We start from the raw sequence: 14,898 nt of genomic DNA, 5'->3' as shown, positions 1-14,898 counted from the left end.
TTCACAGAAACATACCTTGGGATGGAGTTGTGATCTTTGAAAAACCCTCTGGAGTAAAATTTTGCTTCCCTGAAGTCTTAAGTATTAAGATCTAAAAGGTGTTTTGGGAAAAATAAGTGATTTCTCTATCAATTTAAGTTCTTTCAATTTAATCTAATTTTGGTATGGTTTTTCTGCTAAGCTAAATTCTGCTTGGCTTGTGAATTATGATCACGACACAATCTTTAAGCCAGCTTAGTGGCTATCACACTGAGAAATTTAAGGAAGACATAAATGTTTTTTCTTCCTTTGCCTTTTTGTCAACAAGTGTAGTCATAAGAATGACTTGTACTTTCTTGTTGATTTTAATCTGCTCAGACAGTAGAGCTTGCTTTTCAATGCACAGTAAATTGACATTGTTTGTTTGACATTCATATGGCTACAAAAAAAGTTAACAGAATTTTCTTGGAGACTCCTGGTAAAATTGCCTGTATTTTACTCGGTCTCTAGAATTTCCTCTTGCCATCATTTAATATAGAAGAAATATAAAATTGAGTAGTATTATGTTTGAAAGAGTTTGTTAGACCTTACTGGTAGGAGGGCTCTTGACTTTAACACTCTTAAATGATAACTTTGTAAAACATGCATATTTGCTTTTGCTAAGCTTTTGGTTGTTCAGGTCTGTAGCACTGACAAATTGCAGTTTAAGAATTTCCATCCAGTTTTCTCATACTTTGCTGTATCCAACATACAGATGCCCCTAGAAGAAATCTGTTTTATTTAATTCCATGTTGTACTAGTTCATTAGGGGAAAAAAGCCTCCAAAAAGCTGCCATAACTTGCTGATAGGTTTTGTGCTTAACCAAATCTGTTCAAAATTCTATAGGTTTCCTTGTTGAAACAATGTTATTGCAAACCCAGATGTACTTTACTTCCAAGATGAAAAGGCATTGAAGGGTGTGCCCTGCTTGTGTAAGAGGATGAGGCAAAGACATTCATAAAACAGTGAAAATAATTGTCCAAGCAAAATACTTTCACCAATTGTAACTTTTTTTCTACTTTACTGTCTGCCTTATTAAATTCTCTGGTTTTATACCATGCTTGACCTAGCTAACTTTTGACTTGGAGAAGTGGTTGCATGCCTTAGCAAGTACTGCATAAAGCAGCTGTGCAACCAGACCATTTTTCTTACCTGCTTCAACTTTGAGATTCCAGAGACAGTTGATAAAATTTTCTTCACTTAGGTGCAACTTCTCTAGAGCTGGGTTTTTATTCTGTGAACACTGTTTGTCTTCAATTCATATCATTTGCAGAGAATCTAAACATACGGCTTTGTCATATCTGTAGACTTTCTTGGATTATTTCTTGAATGCTTCAACACAGTATAAAAGCACAGGTGTGATTTTAGAGTCAAGTTTAATACCTAGCATCTCTATAACATTGTACAGCTTGTAGTACCTTTCTTAATATTTTACCAAGAATGCTGTTATTTTAACTGTATTTCATTTGTTTCGTTAAGGAAGCTGCTAGGATAAAAAGTAAATGTTTGTTAGGGAAAATATGTATTGAAAATCTTCAGCAAGTGGTAGAAGAAATATAAGGTCAAGCATTCATAGACAGATGTTCTTAAAAATCTGACATAAAAAAGTCTTCGGATGTATTTGCAGACATCTGGATGGAAAGTCAAAAAGTTTATTTAATGACTTGAAAAGTGTTTCTGACTTATCAGTATGTGGTGGCATGGATAATTTTATTGCCATAGATGTGGAATAAATTTAACTTTGTTAAAAATTTCAAAGGGTAGATATTAACTGTTCAGTACAACTAAATATTTTTATGTGGGTTAGGGTAGAAGGTCTGATGCTGTCTCAGTTGAAGTTATGAAAACCCAGTATTATTAACCTCAATATTAGAAGTTATATGATGTGGGAGGGCTTTAACTGCCCCAGTCTGTTCTTTATGTCTAAAAGTAGTAATAAGATCTTTAACAGGCATATAAGGGAGTATGGAATCAGTTTATAGAAAAACACAGATTTCACTTAGTGATTTATCTGTTGCTGTGTGGATTGATGCTGATATCTTAGTTGGCCATTTAATGCTTTGCTCAGCAAATATTTCCTTCCTCAATGCAAAGCACTTCAAATGTGTTTTATTAACACCAGGATTTTTCTTTTATCTTCAACCTCTTCTAGTAATTAGCTATTTAAACACAATTTATAAATAAAGAATAAATCTAAATGTGATCCGATTTTTTTTTTTCAAGCCGCTACCAAAAAACATGGTGTCAAGACTATGTGAGTCCAAAAAGGTGTGTGCTGCAGCTGATATGCAACTCCAGGTATGTGTTTTGCATTCTAGTTTCTACTCTCTGTTCAGCACTTGCAGAACATATTTTAGTTCTTATAATTTGACCAGATTTTTTATTTTAATGCAGATGTGTTATCTAAGTATATGCAAATCAGTTAATTAATTTTTGTATTAATTGTTATGATTGTTTTTCTGAACATATTCTATCTGCTTAAACCGAAATGCTTATAGCTGTAGGAAAATGTCATGAAAACCACAGCTTTTGAAAATGGTTGTATTATCAGAATTCCCAAGTGTAGCTTAAGATTGAATTCTTGAATTAATGGAATCATTTAAGGAGAACTTGAAGTAGAGGATGTATTGTGTACCTTGGATCATTAAATTATAATAGGCCTGAGAGATACAGGCTACCATAGTAAAATGAAACCAGCATGTTTATTTACTACAGTGTGATTTGAGCTCCTCTTCTGCAGCTCCAGAGGAAAGTGGCCACCTGTCACATCAAAATTGCTGGCTGAGCTGTAAGGATGTAAGACTTCTCTCTCACAGTGCTAACAGAAGTAACTAAATTCATAAACCTTTATTTTCTGTGGGTAGGTGTGATTGATCAGTGATTTCCGTAAACAATCAGTGATGCTGTTCTTCAAAGGAAGTGAAGGAAATTAGACTTCTATCTAAAATGGTGTTTGGCCTTTTTCAGTCGTGCAGGAGCAGTTCTCAGATGTGTACAGTAGCATTAGCATCCAGCCAAGTTTTTTTACAGTGAGCTTTTGGCTGCATTTAGTGTCCTACAAGTTTTTGCTGTGTGATTTTGCTGATTTTCTTCTTCGATTTGCCTTAAGCCTGAAGCATATAGTTTTTCCTTCTACAGTTAACCTGGTGTTTAGGTGAGACAGCTCTGCTAGTACCTTAGTGAAGGTTAATTACTGAGATGTGGAAAGAAACCAACCTTCCTTTGAGAAGTCGCCAAATGATCACAACCCTGTCTACAAACATGAGTTGGGCTGGTTCACTGAAGTTGATCTGAAAGAGAAACTTAAATATTTGCAGTTTCCTCTGTTCAGTTACATAGAAGACTTTAACCAGAAGTCTGGAGTGTGGACCTGTAAGTTGTGTACGTGTCATTTGCACTATTCAAAACCAGACTGAACACTGTTTTCAGTGTATACATGTATTTTTCATTGGTTAAACTTAATGGACTTTTGAATTGTGCTTTCACTGCAGTGCTGGCTGTCAGCAGCCAGTGTTGGCTGGGCAAGTGTTTGTTACCTGTAGCTATACATCCATGACATGAAAATGTAAATGCACCCTGTCTGCAGGTCTAATTTTGAAATGCACCCTGTTGACTTTGAAAGATTCTTATAGAGATTGTCTGATAATCCAGAAAGAATGTGGGCAAGAATATAAATAATTAATACAGGAGGCTTTTACTGAAAAAAAGCCCCCAAAATTCTAGATTGAAATAAAATTTATACTGTGAATGCTTAATCGTGGACCTTTATTCATGAGGGCACAGCACATGTACAGATGAGAAACCACCAAAGTGTTGATCAAGTCCTTTCAAATGCACCCATTCTTTTCTGATGTTTCTGTCCATAACAGCTATGTATCGATCTGACAGGTGTCCTTTCAACTTTTTATATGTATTTGATATGATCCTGTCAAGGTTTGGGACCAAGTTGGCATTGTGGAGGCTAAATGGGCTTGGATATTGAGCAGTATAAGTCACAAATATATTCACAAGTGACATGGCCTCCCTATTCTGTGGTGAAGGAGAGAGTGTGCCAAAAGAAGTCATTACATCAGTTGCTTGTGCTGGGGCTGTGCAATGCCCCTGCTGCTGTTGGCCCTCAGCTGCTCCTGGGGCCTTTTTAGAGTCTGTCTTGGAGTCACTCCACACCCCATGGCTCAAGAACACCCACTTCTGTTGGGCTCAAGTTCCCATGGGTGCCCAATGATTTACTGGTGCTGGCAGTGATGCAGTGATTTAGCAGCCTGCTTGCAATTGAATTTTTCTTCTGCAAATTAAGTTCAACTAGTTTCAACCCGTGCCAAATGACCACAATGCCATACTGATTAATATAATTTATTTCCTACTTTCAGCACTATGTTTTTGGAGATGCCAGGTGTAAAACCTGCAGAAATGTGCACTCATTTCAAAGAGACAGGTTGGTAGAACTGTTCTGTTGAACAATTCAGAAAAAAATGTCCCAGAGGAGTTGACTACATGGCAGATATAAAGCTAATACCTTCCATTTTAGAAGGGCATACTGTTATTCATATAGATTAAAAAATATAATAATTAATTGAAGCAAAATATATTTTAGTTTGCAGATGCAAAGTATGTATGTGCTGCTAGCTGTGTGCCTGAAAATACTATGAATGATTCTAATACTGATTATCAGACTTTTTGCAAAGAATATATTCTGTATTGATGGCTAGATGCAGTGTTAGCTATATTTGACCTTTAAAAGAAGAAAAAATGCTGACAAATATTCCAACAGTGTGGAAAACACCTGGAGGTTCTTCTGTGGTCTGTTCAGAAAATAAGTCTATTGGCTTGTGAAAGTAAGAAATATTGCTGCTTTTTTGTCACTAGAATACCTCTGAATTTTCTTCTAGGCCGTGTAATCAGTTACTCAGAAGGAAAGATAGGAGAGTCCATACTTCTTCTCCTAAGGCTTTTGCTAGGCAGTTTGAATCCCAGAGTCTTTCGGTCAGTTGTAACTGGAAAATGCCTAAGTATGTGCATATTAATGGTATTAAGCAGACAAGGAGCTAGAAAGAGCTGTAGTCAAGTGAAACTAATAAATACCAATGTAAGTGCAAAATAGAGAGACAGTATGATGATAAAATACTATTTGATGGAGTTTTTATATTTTTAAGTCTTTTGGGAAATGCCTTTTACTGAAATTAGAAGTCCTCTTCTACCTACTGCTTGATACTAAGTATGAGCTTGCTCCTCGGCAGCATCACCTAAAATCCTGTGGTCCTGGGATGTGTTTCCCTTTCCCATTTCAAAGGCTTGTGTAAACAGACAGAACTGTGGTTTGTAGCTGGAAATGCATATGGGCATAAAGTTCATCCAAGTTTATTTTAAGGGATAAAGGTTTTTTTAACTGTGCTGTCCAGGTGGCCTGGCTCATAGCTTCCTTCCCACACTGTACCTGTGCCAGGATCAAGGGAGAGCTTATAGCTGACTTCAGTGACTCATTTCCCTGTCACCACATTGTTCCTTAGGCAGAACATTTCACTCACCTTCAGTTGACATTTCCCCACTTCCTAGCTGTGAGTTGAGCTTTTGCTCCTTGACCACAAACTGCTTCACTCCAAATTTCACTTTAGAGAAGGTCCCCTGCAGTGCAGATGCAGTTCCCTCATCTTGTGAGGAACACTGAAGAGCAGCTGCAGACTGGTCCAAACAAAGATGGGAGACAGAAGGAGGATCAAGGCTGTACTGAAGCTTGACACTAAAGTCTGTTGTCAGATGCTGAAGTTCCTCATGATTGATTTGGGTTTTGTAGAGTGGAGAGGGGAAGTTGGTGTGAAATGACAGCTGCAGAGTTAAAAAGGTCTAAGGTGACAGGAGAAAGTGAGCTTTTGTTAAACTATTACATCAGGTCATTTTCAGGTCTATTCATGGTACTTACTGTGCCTCATGCTCTCAGTCACCCCTGCAACCATAAACCTGTAGCTTTTGTTAAACTATGTAAAAAAATTGAATGAGATTCTAGTGGCTAGGAATGCAGAGCCATTGTAAAGCCTCTTTCTCTTCTTATATAAATAAGAGGAAAAATTATTGTAGTTTTTGCAGTGTAGTATAGGTTTCTCTATATTTTTAGTCTGAACAGGTGCTTGCTGCCTACTCTGCATTTGTAGATGTTGAGTGCTTACATGTCTTGTTCAGTGTTGCTACCTGGGACACAAAACTTGCAATGTCATTAATGGGTGGTTGTGCAAGTTGAGTCTTGCTGACCTCTCTTATCCTTGTTAGCCATTTAGGAAGCAAGCAGGAAATCTAGGAGTAGCTCCTGCAAGTCACGGCTTATTCACCCCCCTGCTTATAACCCTCCGTTTTTCTTGGAAAAAAAATCGATGTGCACATTAGTTATTTGTCAAGAGAGATTGTCAAAGGGTTTATCAGAATTCTGTATGTTAGAAGACAGCTTATTCAAACGGAAGGAATATACTCCTGTAGAAACAGTCACGATTTTGGTGAAACGACATGTTGTATCCAGAACAAATTAAAAGATGCTGAATTCTGATAAATTATTGAAGAGTTCAGAATGATTTGTACTAAAATTTCATAATAAAGAAGCTTTTCAGAGGTTCAAGGGGCTGTTTTATTTAGATAACATAAAACATGCAAACAACTTTTTCTCCATAAAATTTTGTGGTTATAGTTCCTGGAACAGTGTGTTTGTCATTGGGGATGGTATTGCACTCTGGGAGTGTGACTGGGCCTGAATCTCTAGCCAAATTATTTGCTTCATTCCTTGCAAAAGAGCTTTTTAAGGCTCCTTATTGTCAACTTTCCTATGAAATTTGCCTACCACAGGATGATCTCTTCCCTTAAACATCTGGATCCATCAAACTTCTCAAAAAATCTTGTGTTGCACAGCAGTGGGTGTCCTCTGTCTTCGTTGTGCTTCCACAAAATAGGAAATCTTCATACTAAAAAAAAAAATGTTGCAATCATTTCTTCTGTCCATGCCTGTTTCATGTTTTTTGTTACCGTGCCAGAGACTCGGCTTTGCTGTCTTTGCTTGGAAAGTCTTTTTAATGGTGCAGCTTTCCCACTGTCAGAACACCTCAGTAATTTGGTCACACACCTGGGTTCTGCTGTAGTTCACATGCATAAAAACTGCTCGTGCAGCAGCTTTTACTTCTGGCAGAGTACCCTCCTGGTGCAGTGTGCTTTGAGCTAAGCTTACACTTTACCGATTTATTGCTCTGATGGTGACCTAAAATAAAGGAAAAATTCTGCCTTAGTACTGTGCTGTTGCAGGGCTCTAGCAGGAGCTCAGTAGCATCAGCTACAGCTCTGTGTGGTGCATATGGTGCTTTGTTGTCAAAGGTTGCACTTGATAATCTTGGAGGTCTTTTCCAACCTCGTTGATTCTGTAATATTCTTAACATGATTCTTATTTTCACTGCCTAAGCCATAACTTGCCCCTGCAGGGTTGAAGTGTTCTCATGGCTGCATGTACACATCTTGAAATAGATGTGTCTTATTCTTGAAATAGATGTGTCTTATTTTGCAGTGTCCACTTAAATAACTTGAAAATAAATAACTTAAAAATAGGGGGGTTTTATTAAATCTATTTAGAAATACTGTTCTTGAAAAGGGGAATTATTGGAGCACTTTAGGGACAGATCCTAATTTATTTTAAAAATGCGGACAATTTATTACTCCATGTGTGCTAAGTGGCCTAAACATGGATTTATGAAAGGTCATGATGGTGCTGGTTGGTGTTCTCCAAAAACCTGTTTCTCTCCTTGTATGACATCAGTATTTTATACTAATGATAGCAGATTTCCAAACCATGTGTATTTAGACTATTCCCTCTCCATAGTCCATATCTCATGTTCTTTTCTTTGTGTCTTTTTTGGTTTTTGTATGCCAAAGACATGTGGCAAAGACAAATGCATTTTCTCTCTTCAGGTATTTTATGCTGTCTTGGACCAAATCTACCATGGTAAACACCCTCTAAAAAAGTCAACCACAGAAATTTTAAAGGAAACACAGGAGAAAGTTTATGGATTGCCATATGTACACAATACAGTGAGTAGCAACAGAATAACTGTGTAAACTGTACCTTTTCTTTGACAGCATAATAGTACTCCTCCCTCTCCCTGACTGTTGCCCTGCACACTTAAATGCTTCTTGCTGTATTATTATATTGAAAGAGGTTTCTTTCTTTCACTCAGTTGATCCAGAGAGTAGTGTGTTGGAAATTTTCAGCCCAAAATCAAAATTAATGTACTTGTTTTTGTTTAGGTATAGTCTCATAATGATGAACTCCATTACCTTGACTTTATCTTCTTAGTAAGGAAGGCACTGGAAACAATATACTGAAAATAGGGTTTATTCTAACTTTCTGAAGGCTGCTTATAAAAGGCAGCAAAACACTATGCTGCACATTGGTGTTTGTATGTGGTCAGCATGAGAGAAAGTGTGAAGCAGGAAATGGAAGTGTTTTTTTCACTGTATTCCTGTGGCCTTTGTCATGTCATTTATCCTTCCATGTGTTATCTGAAAGTGTAAAAGCCTAGAGTTCTACTGAGCTATGTAATTTTGATCTTCATCATGACATGTGTTTGCTCTGTACTTCATGTGATAGCCCAAGGTGCAGTTTGCATAGACAGCAATCACAGGATTTCCTGGTCTGTGTGAAGCTGAATTCCCACCTGGAGCCTGGCTCCCCAGTCACTGTTTGACACTGTGGTCAGAATACCCAAATCCTTTTTCTGCTTCTCATAAAATGTACTTTTCTCCTTAGCAAAATGTGTATTTCCTTCTCTGAGAATGGTGTTGGGACATCCATTTCCTTTTCAAAACTCTACTGCCACTGCTCACACCTCCAAAAAAGTGTAACATCTTGTAGTGACGCTAGAATCGTTTTGAAGTGGGACAACAAGTTTTGGCCTGGAACTTAATCCCAGCAAAATGTACTGTGAATTTATGAATAATCAAAGTCTATGTTTTTATTTATTGAATGTAGCATTACTGTCAAGAACTGTAAGACAGTTTAAATTTCAGTGAAACAGTGAAAAATTGCATTAGAATAACATTAGTACTCTGTAGAGTAATTAATGTCTGTAGTTTGTCTTGCTGTCCTTTGCTGTTCTTTCTTCCAAACTTGAGACACGTTTGCAGTTTAATTTGTAGTACAGATTAAAAAAAACGCCTTGAAAGTAAAAGCTGGGGTTTTTAAGTGAAGAGAATATATTTCCTCCTTGCATTTGATTTCAGAGATAGACATTGAAATACAGTAGTAGAGACCAGTTTTTATTTTCGTCTGTTATTTGGCTAGGTACTTACAGAGCTGGCGGGGAAAACAAAGTGTTTTGATTATTTGAATTTTATCTGTTCTCCATACATTTAGATTCAGTTACATATTGCTAAGTCAGGCTTCTATATCTTCAGTCAGTGCTGTTGGGTAAGAGTAATTCTTCCTCAGTGAAGATCTTCACTGCATTAATGTTATTTTCCTGTGGCGGCATTATCTGTCAGGGCTGCAAGCATCCATTATTATCTCTTCCTGATGAACTCTAATTCTCTTTTACTGGTCTTGACAGGCAAGTAAATTCAGTAAATATCCTCTGAATGTACTTGGTTGGGCTTCAGTCTAATTGTGCAGACTTACTTTCTGAAGTAGAGCTACAGCATGTGTCTTCAGCAGATGAATTTCTGTCATTCTCAGGCACAGCTCAGATAATCAGACAATTTGCATGTGTCTTTTTGTTACAGTGCTTTCCAAATGAGGCATATAAGCTACACCTAATAAGTAAATGCTGTTGCACCTATGGGGTGTACCTATTTAAGGTAAACCTAAGCATCACGCGTAACGTCCCAACAGTAGGAGGAATGGTGCAAAAAAAGTCCTGTTGAGCGATAGTGGAAAAGAAGTCCTGTTGAGGTCTAGATTTGCTGTTCAAACAGATTTTGTAGACACTGGGGCAGCAGGCATTGCACACAGCAGTGTTTGCATTGGCTGCGTTGATGCAGACAGGCACAGGAGCTGGTGCCACATGCAAGGCAGAAAGGAAGTCACATGGAAGCACAGGGAAGCAGCACCCCACTAGACTTTGTTTGTCTGAATAATGCAAATCTCAATTTCTGGCTGGCCGTTGCTTATCTGTTCAAAAGTGTACAAAGTTGACTGCTGGCTCCGGGAGGATGAAATTCCCCTGGGATTTCATTGCTCTGTTACTGAATCTAGAAGCTGATGACTGCCAGGCAGGGGGCAAGGAAATGTATCTGCTTGTTTTTTGTAATGTCTGGCAGGTTTGTTGCCAGAGGAGATTAGTGTTACTGAGTCTGGAAAATGAAGAGCAGTTCTGCACAGGCTGGATTCTTGAGTCCTTATGATACCTTTAAAAAGCAAACAAGTCTTTTTTTTGGTTCTTTTAAGAAAGCAGAATAAATATAATAAACATAATAATAATAAACATAATAATAAACATAATAATAAACATAATAATAATAATAATAATAATAATAATAATAATAATAATAATAATAATAATAATAATGGCCGTACTTTTTCCAGCCACTTCTTCCTGAATGTACATTGTGTCAAAATCTGTGCACTGTGGGGAATTCAGTACTCTGCTTTTGCCCCAAACTTTTCTTCTAATCATGGCTTATTTCTTATCTCCTGTGAAGTCAGTTCTCATTTATTATGGCCTGCCTTGCAGTTGATGATACTGTCTGCTTTTGGAGTATCTCCTCTGGTCTGTACCTTTGTCCCCAGGATGCCCAGAGAGGCTTTTGAACATGTATCAGGTGACCCTTTGATCAATCTGAGACATGATCAAAGTTTCTCCCCATAATCTGTTGCTTTGTCCCCTCATGTACCCCAAGTTCAGACTTGAAAACTACTTTCCTTTGAGACCGTCATCAAAACTTAATGGTGTGCCCTTGCTAGTCCTTCGCCAAGCATAATAATTCCTATCTCCTGCTGGGGGCTTGGTTCAATACTGTAACAGAAAACGACACACAGGGTAAACAGACTCTGCACTCATAGTGGAGTTTGCAGCCTCCTGCAGTTACAGGAAAGAGCTCTCAATAATGAAGTGGTTGTACAATAAACACCAGCTGCCCAGATCATCATACCTGTATTTTCTTTGTAAGTAGTTTTAGTTACTGATTCTTATTTTCAGAAAATTAATATGGAGTTACCTATTAATTGTCTGTGCATTGCAGTAACCTTTTCTAATCTGGAATTTTGGTGGGAGATGTTGGTTTAACTGTGACTGTGAGGAAAAATGGTTTTGAAGAGTTAGGCATAGTGAATCTGGGTTCTTTTTTAGATCATTGCCAAATAATCTCTTTTGCATTTTTTAAAATTATGTGGTCTTCTGGTTTGCTTTTCTTCCAGAAACGGCTAAATTTCTTGTGTGGTGCTTGAATACAAAGTGTGTTGATGGAATTAACCCGCACACATCATTATAATTATATTTGATAGGAGGCAACATGTTGCTATGTTGGGCGCCTTTGATATTTTTTTGGAACACTGAGTAATTTGCTATATGCCTTTTTGTTTGAGCATATTAAAAATGCATATTAGTTCAGAAGGACCACCTTTACTGGTGTCATAAAATGTGCATCAGGTTACAGGTTTAATTATGGTTATATAGTTTTGTCCAGAATGCAAATTTCGTTGGCAGTATGGCCTATGGTTGCCAGTGTTTGGAAAAACCAAAACACCTGTGAGACCAAAAATGTTAGCCAGCCAAGTTTGCCAACAGGAGACAAGGCAGGTATTGTGAGAGATACCCTAGAGCAAAGACGTGTATGAAAATGGTGTATCACCAATGTGATTGTTAGTCTGTCTTCTTCCTGCAGCTGGGAGGACTCTGCCCAGACAGGGATCCTGACCTTGGAAGGCTCCACCTAGGTCCTTGTCTTAACTTGCTGTGGTTGTCTCTGTCATGTTCCTGACAAAGGAAATCAATGAATGAGATGCAACCTAACATTTGGAGTCCTTGCTCAGGGAGGCTGTCAGGCACTGTGGGAAGATGTGGTTTGCCATGGGTGCTGAAAACACAGGGAACATGCAGGGGCATGGGAGTTTGGTCAGCTGAGGAGGAGTTGATGTCAGTCAGCAGAAGTGGCTTCTCTACAGAGAGAAAATAGTTTTTGCATCACACATGGCTGCCATGAGCCAAAGCCTCCTGTTTTGTTGTTGTTGAAGAAAATCTGTGTACAAGAGAGTGTAGTTTTAACAGGCTTATTCCTCAGCCTAGTGAGGGCTAGCTGGCAGTTTGGGTGAAGTATCTTGTAGAATCTACCATCTGTGTCCTTGTGGCATGTGTTTTAGGATTTCTTGTTGGGTTTTTGGAATGACTACTAATGTGCAGTTATATATAACTCTCATTCTGTATGTGAATTTCATGTGAATATCAGTAATGCATATAAAAAGAATAAATAGACTGAGCAAGCAATGAGGCAGCTGGCTTAAAGTAAGTAATGATAACCTTTAACCTCTGATGGTAAAAGTGGTTTTGAATTCTGAAAACTCAAGTGGTGAACATAAATCTTAAGATTATTGGTAAGGAAGGCTACATAGTGGCTGCCTATTAAATTTTAAACTGTAATTTCACTTCATATTTATTCTCTCTAAAACCTTCCAAAATTTATTTTAGATTTATTAGGCTAAGCTATGATGTAACCTTGGAACCTAAGCAAAGCTGAAAGCCAGATTAAAGGAAATGTAAAAAAACCAGTTAAAAGGTAGAATGGGTTCTACTGGCAAAGAACTTTTAAAAAAGAACAGTTCTGGATGGCAGATGAGGGAATAAAATTTATGGTGCTAATCAGTGAGATGCTAAAAAGAGCTCAGTGGGGGAAGAAGCCTGTGTATCTGACTATCTGAGAAAGGGAGGTTATTAGAAAAGTGAAAGCCATATAAAAGTGCGAAAAACTGAATACAAGTTAAGTACTAATGAGCAGCTTAGAAACCAAACCCAACAATAATGATTAAAAACAATGCATCAAAAAGAGGAAGGCTGCCAGATATTTGCTGGAACTGGAACGCAGTTAAGTATGATGATTCAAAAGACATTATGTAGTTATCCAAGAGACTGAACCAAGGATACAAACCATCCTGATGCACAAAAGCTTTGGCAGTAAAGGACCAAGCCCTTGAAAACTTTATTAAGATAATAAAAAGTAGAAATCATTATATGACTAGAGATAATGACTAAAAGAATGCAAGAATTCAAAACAAAAAAGGCTAGAAATGCTGAGTTGCAAATTACAAGTAAAGAAGGTAATAGAATTACATAATTACTCAAGAAGCAAGAAGAGAGTGGGAGAAAGAACAACAATAAATACCAGAGAAAGCAGTGATATTCTATTCTGCCTCAGTATTTTTTAAACAGTAAGTGAAATTTGATGAGATAGGTAATACATGCAATTTTTGAGATGGATTGAAACAGTACTGAGATTACAGAATAAACCAAAATAACTAGATTAGTTGTAGTCAGATGGTCAGAATATTTAAGCTTGTCAAAACAGTCAGTGAATTAGAGGAATTATCACTCACAAGCTCATGAAAAAGTAGTGTTATGATAACTGCTCTTATAAGGGAGAAGAACTTGGGAACTGTGGACTAATTGTTCAGATTCTATCGCTCAACAAGTAGTAGAAGCAATTACTAAGCAGCTCATAAGAATCTTGAGAACAATCAAGTGAGCAAAATAACCCCAGTTTTGTTATGAGCTGCCTAAGATAGAAAAAATCCACTTTCTTCCTAAGACATTGGTTGATCTTGGAAACAGGTTGTAAGTAATTGATAGCATAACTACTCTTAGCAAGCTTTCTGACCCTTGCAAATCATAATTGTTCAACCAAACTGTAGATTTGTGGCTGAGTCAATGCACAGAAAACATGCTGACAAAGGTGAAAGCTTAGTTTCAGACAGGAACATTATAAGTGGACATCACCAGGAATCTGTTCAGATTGGAAACATGAACTATGAGGAAAGTTAAGGAAATCCAATATTTGGCTAGCAAGGAGAGATTTATGAGCACACATGAATGGTATTGAAAACCTTTGTGAAAAATTATTTGGGATTGAGGCTGTGATTATTTGTTTCTTATTAATGAGAAAATAGTACGAGGGGAAAAAAATTATATAATTTATAGCAAATGTGACTATGGGTAGTAGCTAATCTTTTAAAGTATTGTTAATTTTTTCCCTCATTTGTTGAACAGGGAAGCAGACACCCAGTGTCTTGCATCTCTCTTATAGGTAGGTTTAAAGAAACCACTGTTGTAGATCACAGAGATGTAAGTTTCATAGTAAAGTCGGAGAACCTTCAGAGAGGATGGCTTTTCCACTTCTTCTCCCTCTGCAGTTACTTGAGAGGTACTGATGTTGCTCATATTGCACTTTTTTGAGTTTTGAAGAGAGATGAAGTCATATGTTAGTACTCAACCCCTTGAAGTTTGTGTAACCTGTTCAAGGTAATTTTTACCTTGCCGTGTTGGAAACTAAAGTTGTTTATACAGAGTGCAAGTCCCTGGATTAGTTTTCATATGAGCCTTCTTAAAAGTATACTTTAAAATCAGGTTGAAGAGTCTGGGTCTGAGGACAAGATTTATAAAGGAATGCACAGTAAACTCTGGGGAAGTGATAGTTTTATAAATAATTAATAGCTAAAAGCCATTTCAAGAAGATTGGTGCCCTGCTGAGGTCAGTATTAAAGTAGATGCTGGGAGTTTCAAAAGCTCTTAAAGTCACCTTTCAGGGTTTGTTTAGGTTTCTGTCTTTGTGGAGTTCAGTTCATTTTATGATAATGAAAATGCTGATAGCAAATACTGTGAAGATTTGTTTTCCAGTGGTTATATGACACTATTCACTGGGCAACTATCTACAGC

General features: G+C 37.4%; 1 protein-coding gene across 3 annotated transcripts in view; it reads left to right on the top strand.

The window, feature by feature from the left end:
* Positions 1 to 14,898, top strand: part of MIPEP (mitochondrial intermediate peptidase) — a 67,253-nt gene that overhangs the window by 36,444 nt on the left and 15,911 nt on the right. Inside the window, exons 15-16 of one of the 3 annotated variants that reach the window (XM_066175881.1) lie at positions 2,243 to 2,317; positions 7,952 to 8,071. In XM_066175881.1, coding sequence (XP_066031978.1) covers positions 2,243 to 2,317; positions 7,952 to 8,071 — 195 coding nt within the window. Of the gene's footprint in view, positions 1 to 2,242; positions 2,318 to 3,157; positions 3,672 to 7,951; positions 8,072 to 14,898 lie in introns of those variants that run through there. The other 2 variants (XM_066175883.1, XM_066175882.1) reach the window with 2 other exon arrangements.

The sequence above is a fragment of the Chamaea fasciata genome, unplaced genomic scaffold, assembly GCF_029207755.1.
Source record: "Chamaea fasciata isolate MVZ Bird 193981 ecotype frontalis unplaced genomic scaffold, bChaFas1.0.hap1 SCAF_2, whole genome shotgun sequence".
NCBI classification, from domain to species: Eukaryota; Metazoa; Chordata; class Aves; order Passeriformes; family Sylviidae; genus Chamaea; species Chamaea fasciata.
Note: the sequence above shows the minus strand (reverse complement) of the source record. Positions and strands in the feature narration are given on the sequence as shown.